At 38.4% G+C, this 12,375-nt stretch overlaps 1 protein-coding gene across 1 annotated transcript in view; it reads left to right on the top strand.

The window, feature by feature from the left end:
* The window catches only part of LOC309821814 (uncharacterized protein), an 87,641-nt gene that overhangs the window by 64,518 nt on the left and 10,748 nt on the right, over positions 1 to 12,375 (top strand). The window contains 6 exon segments of the mRNA XM_082653299.1: positions 818 to 977; positions 3,975 to 4,175; positions 5,156 to 5,210; positions 5,213 to 5,296; positions 6,826 to 6,913; positions 8,622 to 8,853. Coding sequence (XP_082509425.1) covers positions 818 to 977; positions 3,975 to 4,175; positions 5,156 to 5,210; positions 5,213 to 5,296; positions 6,826 to 6,913; positions 8,622 to 8,853 — 820 coding nt within the window.

Raw genomic sequence — 12,375 nt, 5'->3', positions numbered from 1 at the left:
TGGCCACTCCCACTCATGGAATTTTACATGAGCTGTCTCTTTTCTCACTCATATCTCATACAAGCCGATTCTTGCCCTTCTCTACACTCTTTCTCCAAGAACTGGTACTTCTGTTGTACCCACCCACAAGCGAAAGACCCAAAATTCCTCCTATTTTATTACTTACACTAATATAATTCTTATTTGTCTATACGTCTTCCACCTAAGCTCTAACCATAACCCTTGCCCTACGTTACCACCCACACCATTAAGGCATTTTCCCCATACCAATCTGAAACTTTCGTTTTCCCTTGGCCAATTGTCACAAACTGTAGCCAGATTCTAAAATAACACTTTTTCAGGAGAGGAATCAACATGGCAGAGTAGGAGGACACGGAGCTCACTGTCCCAGAAAAACACATCAAAAATACATCTACACGTGGAGCAATTCTCATTGAAAACTGGAGACTGGCGAACAGACTCTTGTACAGCCAAGGCTGTACGAAAGACCCACACAGAATCAGGTAGGAAGGGAAGAGAAGTGGTCAGGTCAGGACCTGCACATCTAGGAGGGGACACAGAAGACGGGGAGGATTACATGGGTTCAGAGATCCTCCCTGGGGATTCAGCCGTGCGAGCCACATATCGGGCACCCCAGCTTGGGGGGGTAAGTCCCCTTGGCTGGTTTGAAAACCAGTGAGACTGACAGTGGAGCTGTAAGAAACCTAGACTATGCTCATGAAGAATGTGTGCACACACTTGCTCACTCCTGAAACAAGGCAGAGGAAGCAAAATGAGATTGTCTGGGACTCTGACAAGTTCCCTACAACTGCCCCAGCACGCGCCCCAGCCTGAGCCCCAGCCCGAGCCAAGTGTCCGCTCCAGGCCCTCTTGTTCCACAGCACAGCTCCACACTAGTGCAAGGGCTGATAGAACCGGGGGAGTGCACAGTTGTGCAGGATGGAGCCGACTCGGACCCAACATGGCATCATAACTGGGTGAGGGTGGCCGTTGCTGGCGCCCATGGAAGCAGCAGATCTAGAACTCTGACTGGGTCCAGGACTGCCACAGCCCATTCCCTGACCCATGCTGAACGTCCACACCAGCCTCTCTTGCTCAAGCACTGCTCCCCTCTGGGGCGAGGGTGCAGGCGCTGGGAGGGGGCAAAGCACACAATTAGAGGGATTGGAACCAGCTCAGATCCGACCCTTACAGCTTTTGCTCCAGCAACTAAGGACCTGACCCCCACTCCCAAAAAAGTCCTGTTGGCCACTGAGCAGTAGAGAAGCCCCAGCTCACACCTGGCTCTGGCACTAGCCCCTCTATCTCCAGCCCCACCTCCTACCAAGGTGATAGCTGCCAGCACACCCTGGGGGAAGATATGACTCATGCTCATGTCAGATACAGCTCTCCCTGCAAAGCCACTGGGCACACACAGACTGTATAGGGATGTTTCCACACAAGCACACCAGAATAGGTAACTGTTTCACACAATATCATAGAGACAAGAAAGTTAAGCAAAATGAAAAGAAAGAAAGTTAAGCAAAATGAAAAGACAGAGGAATTTATTTCAAATGAAAGAACAAGAGAAAACCCCTGAAAAAGCAATTAATGAAACAGAAATAATTTACCAGATAAAGAGTTCAAAGCATTTGTAATAAGAATGCTAACTGAATTCAGGAAAAGAATCAATGAACATAATGAGAATTTTAACAAGGAACTAGAAAATATAAAAGGAACCAGTCATAACTGAATACAATAACTGAAATAACTGCGCGTCCGGAGCCTGTGCTACGCAACGGGAGAGGCCACAACAGTGAGAGGTCCGTGTACCGCAAAAAAAAAAAAAAAAGAAAAGTGTAACAGAGCAACTTAAATATTCAATAATAAAATATTAGTTAAAGTCTGGAGGAGATAATAGAATACTATGGCTTTTTACCAACAGGATCAGAAGTATTTCAATATTTTAACAATTGGCATCACCTTAATAGGGTATGTTAGCTGCATATAAGCCCTGAATTTTCCCTAAGGAAAAGCACAAGTACAACAGGATATACAGGAAAAGACTTGTTATGCAATTCTGATTCATCACAAAACAGAAAATGGATGAAAAAAAATGTGGTCAATTCATACAATGGAATACTCTACGGTAATGAAAATAAGCAAAGTATAGCCACAGGCAATGTGGATGCATCTCACAAAAATAGAGTTGAGAGGGAAAAAAAGACATGAAAGAACACATACACTATGACTCCATTTGTATAAAGCTTTTAATCAGTAAAACTAAACTATATTGTGTAGAGAAGCATAAATCATAAAAGAAATGCAAGGAAATTATTATTAGGATTGTGAAAGAGAAGGATGGATATAGGAGGGATTCTGGGTGAGTGGAAATGTCCTTCACTTTATAATTATTTGTTAACTTATCTAATAGGTTTAATGACCTTTACTCTGTTATCTTATATTTTGCAATAAAAAAAGAAAAAAACAAGTAAACAGAAATCCCCAAATAGTTGGAAGCAATGAGGGTTTGCAGCTGAAATATGACACCACAAATGATGATGTGGAGAGAGATGGGCAAAGTTGCAGATTACAGCAACAAAAAAGGAGAGAAAATAATTGGAGAATAGAAGAGCAGAAATGGTATTTATTCAAAGACAATTCTACACAGGACACAGAGCACCCTGGATAGAAGAAGAAGAACTTAAATCAGAAAGAAACTTCCAAGGCAAGTTTCCCAAAGAAAATGGGCACCAAGGGCAAAGTAAGCAAATATACTGTTTCTTTGTTCAATTCTTGTTTTGTGTGTGTGTCTTTATACAGTTGCTAAAAGAAGCGTCCTTGGGAATTACTCTCAGAAAGCAGCAGTTTAAAGTTGATCAAAAGCTAAGTCCTCATCAACAGATGTACGGATGAAGAAGATGTGGTATATATATACTCATATAGGTACTTTCCTGGTGGTGCAGTGGTTGAGAATCCACCTGCCAATGCAGGGGACATGGGTTCGAGCCCTGGTCTGGGAAGATCCCACATGCCTCGGAGCAACTAAGCCCGTGAGCCACAACTACTGAGCCTGTGCGCTAGAGCCCGTGAGCCACAACTACTGAAGCCCGCGTACCTAGAGGCCGTGCTCCACAACAAGAGAAGCCACCGCAATGAGAAGTCCCCGCACCGCAACAAAGAGTAGCTCCCGCTTGCCGCAACTAGAGAAAGCCTGCACACAGCAACGAAGACCCAACGCAGCCAAAAATAAATAAATAAAAAAAATATATATATATATACACACACACACGTACATACACACTCACAATGAAATATTACTCAGTCATAAAAAAGAATAAAATCTTGCCATTTGTGACAAGATCGGTAGACCTAGAGGGTATTAAGCTAAGTGAAGTAAGTCATACAGAGAAAGACAAATATCGTATGATTTCACTTATATGTGGACTCTAAAAAGCAAAAACAGATGAACAAACATAACAAAACAGAAACAAAATCATAGATACAGAGAACAGGTGATTGCCCAGGGTGTGGGGGTGGGGAGTTGGGAAGATGAGAGAAATAAGTGAGGGAAATTAAGGGATACAAACTACTAGGGCTTATAGCTCTAGCAAATTCTAAGGTGATGTCAATAACTGCTGGTGGCAGGGAGGTCCACATTTTGAGCAGCGAAGATGTAAAACACATCTGCTCTAGCAATAAGGATTCAGGTAATGCAGAGCTGATAACAAATGGTTCGATCAACAAACACATATTGGTCATCTACCATGCCCAAATCCTATAAATTTATCCTCTTTATTCTGGAGAGAAAAAAATCAAGGCTTTATAATAGGGTAAACTTTAATACACCTGTTCTTTTTGAAAATTAAAAGTGCAATGACTACAATGTAGAATTTGACTTCTTATTTTCAATTAAGGTCCCTTGTCTTTAGAATAATATAATTATATATAACATCCAGCCACAAACTCCAAAACCCTCTTTCATAAAATAATAGTATCAACATGTTCGTTCATTTTTTTTCCATGATATTCTTTCTTTCTCTCTCCTTCTCTCTTCCTCCCTCCTATCCTTTCCCCCTCTCCCTCTTTCTCAGGTTATTAAATGCAAAGCAGCTATCACCTGGAAAGCAAACAAGCCCCTCAGCGTTGAAGAGGTTGAGGGAGCTCCCCTCAACGCTCATGAAGTTCGAATTCAGGTGTGTGTGAACTTTCCCAGGGCGGGACAGGCAAGACACCAAATGCAGACTTGGCTTCGGTCAGGTCAAGCCTATGTAGTATAACTGGGAGTCCCAGGAGTTTTCACTATGGGGGAATTACATATTTAGGTTCACATTAAAAACAGGTATTATCCCCAGGAGTGGTAAATTGTAAGCATCAGACCAAGGAATTCATTTTAGATTAGAATTAGGTAGGTTTTCTTTTTGTTTTCCAGTTGCCAGTTATTGAAAAGTGTTATTAAAAGAAAGATTGAGAGTTTGGTTCAAAACAAGGAAAGATCTGATGCTAAGGGTCCTGGGTGCCCAGAGGAGGGGACAGAAGTGAGACAGCAGGGAGAAGACATGGCACTGAGCAGAGAGGGATCACAGGCGACAAGTTGAGTCAATTTCTCCATTTTCTCCGCAGCTGACCTGGCTTATATTTTTCCTCAGGATCACCAACCACAGTAAGAGTTTACGCATGAGAATGAATGAGTTATCCTCATGAACAGAATCCTGAAAAATAATACTGGGACACTTCGTAATTAATTAAGACAATTCCTTATTTGATATCTCTCTTTTAACTATAGAAGTTTTATTACCTCTATTGTATTTCATGTCGTTTCAACAAAATTTGAACAAGCCCTCGAAACCTGTGTTCCCCCTCCACTCCCTCTAACAGAGTTTAACTTTTCTGTTACCTTTGATTTCTCCTCTCCTAGAGACAGTGACTGCCAATTCTCTCTCTTTGTGTGATTTTTTCAGTGACAGTGAAAGGAAGAAAATAAAGATGCATTAAGAGGAAAGACTATATCGCAACATATTTTTAATTGTTCTTTTTTTTTTCAAAATGCAATTCTTTTATTGAGCTCAATGAGTGTTGTTAAGTTTCAAGGTGTCATTGGGCCTAAAATTATCCTCCTAACAACCCCAATGATATAATTACAGAAACAGGACTCAAGTCTGCGGTTGCTTTGTAGATAATCGCCACCACCTTGTGCCATACTGATGCCCATGTCATCCATCCTCAATTTGAGGGGCTTTTTTCCCAGTGATCCTTGGCCATGAGGCTGCAGGAATCGTGGAAAGTGTTGGGCCAAGAGTGACCAACTTCAAACCAGGTATTTAAATTTCTGATTCCAATTAAATGGAAATGTCAGGATATTTCAGGGATAATTCCTGATACAGTCCTGGCTTTGCATGCTATAATTGATCTCTGTTTACATAAGGGGACCTTCTTTTCCAAAGCAAAACTGAAGCACACAGTCTATCAGAGTTTAGCAATGAGACACAATATTTCCAATCAGAGCTGCCTAGGGACTTCCCTGGCAGTCCAGTGGTTAAGACTCCACACTTCCACTGCAGGGGGTGCAAGTTCGATCCCTGGTCTGGGAAATGAAAAAAAAAAGAACTGTCTAATAAAATCTGCGAAATACAGTCACTTTATTTACATATAGCACTGCGAAACTGTCCTATGATGCAAAGCTACAAGGTGAGCTTACACTGAGCTTCCAAGGGGGAACAGATGACAATTTAAAACAACCTCCTCTAAATAAAACAGAAAACTATTTTAATATTATAAAGAATTTAAAGAATGATGACTTATAGGTAGCTTAAGCGAGAAATATTATGCATATGTCAATGTTAGCTTAAATGTCTTCTTGGAAGTTTGTAAGATAAACATGTGTATGAAGCATGCCAATAGTCGAATTATTTACTTTACATTTTGTAACAGATCCATCAAATACTGCAATATGAGCTATGCAATTGTCACTTATCAGACAGGATGAACCGTATCATTCTTTCTTCCTTTAATGAGGATGCTCCAAACTGAGAAGTATATTAGTATCTTTCCATGCAAAACAAGATTATAGAAACAAACTGCTCTCCAAAATTTGGCATCCACAAACAAGTCTGGCCAATGTACTCCCAGCTCTACCACTTACTGGCTGTGTGACCTTAACCAGTTAAGTCACTTTTCTGTGACTCAGCTCAGATTTCCATTTTCTAACGGGGACAATAACAGTACCCATCTCAAAGGGTTGTCCTGAGAATTAAATGAGATAATACATGCAAGCCGTTAGAATGGTGACTGACACATACTAAATGTTGAACAAATGTTAATAATCATTATTGGACCTTGGTCATCAGAGGATAGAAATCATTATTGAAATTGAATAAAAAGTAGAAAATGTAGAATTTGAGAGTGAACTAAATGAAACATGAAGATGATATATAGTTTACTCTCCATATCTAGCCTATTGCCCACCTCCCCTATTATATAAGGATGTTCTGTTCCATGCAGGATGTTTAGAAATGTAATAAATAAAGTCCTTATGTAATAAATAATAGTCATAATGCAGAGTGTTGCAATGACAGCAGAGTCTCACAAAGGACTCTGCACCTGATGGTATAATACAGATGTGTTGCTTGACTGCCCAGCAGAGAGAAAACGAAAAAGAAAAAAGACAGTATATACAATACTTGGGAGAATCAGCAATCTTGCAGGTTAATAAAATACTGTAGCCACCTATACTTCCTACTGAACATAAAATGTATACCATAAAGAATGGTGTTTTCCACCAATTCACCTGGTAGAAACTATAAGTAACATCTTAGGCATCATCTAACACATGGCCTTCTTTTCTAGGTGACAAAGTAATTCCACTCTACACACCTCAATGTGGAAAATACAAGTTCTGTCTGAGTTTACACACAAATTTTTGTGGAAAAATCAAGTAAGCTCTATAAACTATTAGTAAGAGTATAAATTGTTACAAATATTTTGGGCAGTACATTGGCATACCTAAATGGAGTTGAAGAGGTGGATACTTTGTACCCACCAATTCTAGATGTGTACAAGAAACTTGTAAAATCACCCAAACAGACATGCACCATAATGATCATTGCAACACTGTAATAACAAGCAATTGAAAATCGGGTAAATGTCCTTCAGTAAGAAATAGATTAACAAATTGCTATGTAGTAACACAATGGAATTACTATATAACAATGAGAATGGCTAAACTTGCTCTAAATATACTATATAACAATGAGAATGGCTAAACTTGCTCTAAATGTATCAACATAGAATAATCTCACACATATAATGTTAAGGGAAAGAAGCAAGTTTCTCACAGATAAATTTAGTCATATACAATAACAATACCATATATTGTTTATGGTTCATGTGTATGTAGTAAAGGAAATGATAAATGCCACATTCAGAATAATAGCTACTTCTACAGAGGATGAGAGAGGAATGCAATGAGTCACAGTAATTTATTCCAAGACCACATAGATGTAAGTCCTGGAGCTAGATTTTGAACCTAGGCAGTGTGGCTCCAGAGTCAAAATTTTTAATTGCCTTATTCTCTACTGAGACTATAGAAAGATCTGTTTATGCTTAATTCTAATTGAAACTAGTTATTTTAGAAGCTAAAATTTTACTACTCTTACATAGATTACTGTGCCTCAATTTCCTCATCTATAAAATGGGGACTATAATAATGCCTACTTCACAGGGTTTTGCAGATATTCAAAGAATGAACACACCCTTTTGCAAACCTTTAATAATAGATTTTGACAATGACCATCAATTCTCTCTAACGTCACAAAAATAGAGATAAGGTATTATATGCCTCCAGATGAAAATACACAACACTATTTTAGCAATATTCCTACAAAAACATAAAACCTGAATCACATCAAGCATTTAGATCAAAAATACTAGTTTAGAGGAAATACAGTGATGGAGAAACATGTTAAACCAGGTTACAAGAGTGTAATCAGAAAAATCTAGAGTGAAGAAAATTCTGGAGGCCAAATGACTGTTTCTTCAACAAATAAATGGCAGGGAAAAAACAAGGGGTGGGGTGAGAACCTATAAATTAAAAGAGACTTAAGAGACATATCAACCAAATGCAATGTGTGGAACTAAAAGAATCTCTATCTTTTAGAGACACATACTGAAATATTTACAGATGAAATAGCGATGTCTAGGATTTACTTCAAAATAGTCCAAAGTGGGGAGGATAGGTGCTGGTGTTGGGGAAGCAGGTAGGTAATAGATGAAACTAGATCAGTCATGGATTGATAATTGCCAAAGCTTGGAGATGGTTACATGAGGATTCATTTTGCTATTCTTTCTACTTTTATATGTGCTTGAGTTGTCCATAATACAATTTTTTAAAGAAATACATGTAAAGCCCTTAAAAGAGTTTCTGGCACATAAGAAGTATACAGTCAAAAGTGTACTATTATTATCATTATTACCTTTAGACCACTTCTGACTATATATTTAGGTGAAAATTCTCAAGCCATTTTTTTTCAATTTTTCCATCTAATAAAATTATCATAACGAATACATAACGCCTAATTTTTTTCTTCAGGAAAGTAATCAGTGGTCCATCTACTTTCTCTTTTTTTGTTATCTTTTTCCCCCAGGCATTTCAAAACTCCTATGGGTGATCAAAAATTAATGGAAGACAAAACTAGCAGGTTTACCTGCAGAGGAAGACCAATTTACCATTTCATGGGAACCAGTACCTTCAGTCAGTACACTGTAGTGTCAGATGTTAACCTTGCCAAAGTTGATGATGATGCCAGTTTAGAGAGAGTTTGTCTGCTTGGATGTGCATTTTCAACTGGCTATGGTGCTGTAGTCAACATTGCCAAGGTAAAATACTTAATCACCAGGTTGTGTAAAATAGACATTACTAGGAGGTAGCATGATAAAGCAACCAGATTTATCTTCAAAACCTGGCTCTGCCGTTTATTACCTCTGTGATTTTAGGCAAGTTATTTAACCTCTCTATTCCTATCTCTCTACCATAATATCTACTACAAATAGTTGTGGGGATAATTAAATCATATTACATATGTAAGACATCTGGCCCAGAGGCTAGCATATAGCTGGCACCCAGTTCATGTTCATTTCTATTCCTTTACTCGTATGTTAGATTATAGACTGTCCCTGATTTAAACACAGCCTGATAAATATGTCCCCTAAATGCGAATGCTCGTCCTGGGACAGCAGACCCAGTCAAGAGACAACAGAAACCTCCACCCATCTCCATAGAGCTACCCTACTTTCTCCCTGACACAGCAGATTCCTCTCTCTCAAACTGTAGTAATTCATCTCTGCTTCTCACCCTGTGCCTTTGTGGCTTCAGGGGAAGGTCTCAGATGGCAGCCCTGATGATGGTAAGATGCGTCCCTGGAATTCCATGTTAGAATTTAGCTTTTACAAAGCTCTTCAACTGAGAGATTAGAGAGATGTCAATATCACTTGGACGCTTTAAACAACCTCCTTATTTGAACCTCCTTGACATCAATCTTTTCCCCTTGACTCTAAACTGCAAAATGCAACCAGAGTGATCTTCCTAAACAAAAAATCTGAAGTTTTTATTCCCCTTTAATTATTCCCCTTTTCCTTCAATATGCTATAGTCATTCTTTCTCCTTCTTCCTTTTGTGGCTCACTGTTCCCCTGGGCCTGACCCTCAGTCTCTGGGCTCTGGACTGCGCCTCTGGACTTTTCACACCTGGCTCCCACCAACACTGCCTGGAAAGCTCCCCCACTTCTTCTGGCTGACTCCATTTATTTATCCCTTCCTGTTGGAAGCCTACTCCACCCTCCCAGGCATGCATGAGGTATCCCTCCCTCCCACTTTCCCCTAAAGTTTCTGTATTTAACCCTGTCTTCCTTCTTATCACACTATGAAGAAATTTCCCATTTATTTCTCCTTCCTATTAGATGATTTGCTCTGTAAGGGCAAGAATTCTCTCTTGTTCATTGTGATAGCTCCAGAGCCTAGCCCTGTGCCTGGCACATAATATGAGCTTGATAATTTGTCAGCAAATGAATGAATAAAGCCAGGTTCATGTGAAACACCTAAAACGCCTTGGTGAGGCTTGGTCCTCAGCCTTGCAATCCAAATATTCTTTTTTATCAGATTGCTTAGAGTTGTTCAGTGCCAAGGAAACAAAGTCAAACTAACCAAAATAAGAGGCTGATCTAGTAGCCAGAATATCGAGATATGACTTTTCGTTGAGAATTACATCAGCCATAGGAATGCTACTCTTGGCTCCTAGTGTATTATCTCCCTCTAAAAGTTCATTCATTCATTTATTCATTAACAAAAATGTAAAACTATATGGGAGGTCAAACTACAATCGGAAGGCTCCTGGAGGAAGGGTGTTGCTAGTTGGGTGGAGTTCAGAGCTGATGTGACCCTCCAGTCAAGGCTAGTTTCCTCGAGATAACACTGGAGACACAGGGAAAAATTACTGCTCTTTGCCACCACACCCCACCCCGCCCTTTTCTGGACTCCATGCTGACTGTCACCTTCTACTGTTCTAGTCTTTCTTCAGGGGTATTAACACTAGAGATTCAGCCACAGTTTTCTTTTAAATCTAGTCAGAACTTACCTAAACTCCCAGAATCTGCTCTTCCTGCTACTGAGGAATAGCTAAACCACCTCACGCTCAAAGAAGAGAAATAAATCTGATAGGAACAAGTTAAGAGAAGTGAAGCGTCAGTAATTCTAGTCAAAAGGCAAGAGCTTTAATAATGTTTAATTTACTTCTGGGAAGAAAAGTGATGCAAAAACTCTGATTAATTATTGAGGACCACTCCCCCAGTATCACCAGAACTCCGGGTTCTTTTTAACCTATTTGTATCCTTTACTGCCAAATTAATCACATTTCATAGAGATCTTTGGAAGCATAAAAATGTCCTGTAACAGTGTTGTCTGCAGATAGATAATCATCAACTATTTATAGCCCTATTTTTAAGTGGGGGGTACTTTATAATAACCTCCACTCAGAAGTGCAATTAAATGCACTTTTACACACAGATGTCCAGTTGTATAACATAACTGGTGCAGTGTATTCAATTTATACACTGTTGTGAGCTATGTACAACTACTGTGTACAACATTGCTTCAATGAGAAAAATGCATGTTACTTTCAATGAGACTTACGGCAAACTTTATAATACAGTCTCCATAGAAATATATTTGGAAATATATTAAATATGCCACAGTATCATAGTCAATAGAACATAGTATATATAGAACATTATTCTGAATATTTGCAAAATAGATATTCTATTTTCCCTGAGTAGCAAAAGTCAGCATATGCATGCCTAATATCACACATAAGTTAAAGTAAAATACATGCATTCTCTCTGTTCCTTAATAGTTTTGTTTCCAGTTTAGAATATATCAGTACTTCCCTTGGACACATTTTCTCTTTCCCTTTTGTTTATGCTTTAATTCTAACAGTTTCTCATCACCATTAGAAAATATTAATTGAGCATCTCTCTGTATAGTAATTTTTTTGCCACTATACCACTCTACAAAATAACATATTCCAGCTACAGCAGCTTTCCTTATCATCTTATATATTATGTTTCTTTTTAATTCAATGTAACAAACATTTATCAAAGACAAAAGATAAGAACACTCCTTGATAGCAATGTGAGAGATTATATGCCTTCAAAGATTTTGCAGTCTTTTAAAGAAACACGTGTATGCAAACAAAATCAATCAAGAATAATTAAAAATTATATGATATAAAAAAAGCAAAGAGGTGGGCACTAATTTCTAATTGAAGAATCAAGAAACATTTCATGGGGAGAGTGTGATTTAAGTTGGGCCTAGAGGTATTGGTTATATTTTAATTGAAGGAAATATATTTATTTTATATCTAGTAGTGTATGTATGTTAATCCCAAACTCCTAATTTATCCCTCCCCCCCTCCCCTTTGGTAACCATAAGTTTGTTTTTGAAGTCTGTGAGTCTATTTCTATTTTGTAAATAAGTTCATTTTTATCATTTTTTTTTAGATTCCACATATAAGTGATATCATATGATATTTGTCTTTGACTTACTTCACTTAGTATGATCATCTTTAGGTCTATCCATGTTGCTGCAAATGGCATTATTTCATTCTTTTTTATTGCTGAATAATTATTCCATTGTATATATGTACCACATCTTCTTTATCCATTCATTTGTCAATGGACATTTAGGTTGCTTCCATGTCTTGGGTATTGTAAATAGTGCTGCAATGAACACTGGGGCTTGTGATCTATTTTTTTTTTAACATCTTTATTGGAGTATAATTGCTTTACAATGGTGTGTTAGTTTCTCCTGTATTGCAAAGTGAATCAGCTATACGTATACATATATCCC

The sequence above is a fragment of the Grampus griseus genome, assembly GCF_964374135.1.
Source record: "Grampus griseus genome assembly, chromosome: 4".
Taxonomy (NCBI): Eukaryota; Metazoa; Chordata; class Mammalia; order Artiodactyla; family Delphinidae; genus Grampus; species Grampus griseus.
The sequence above is the reverse complement of the archived record's forward strand: the minus strand, read 5'-3'. Positions and strand labels throughout refer to the sequence as shown.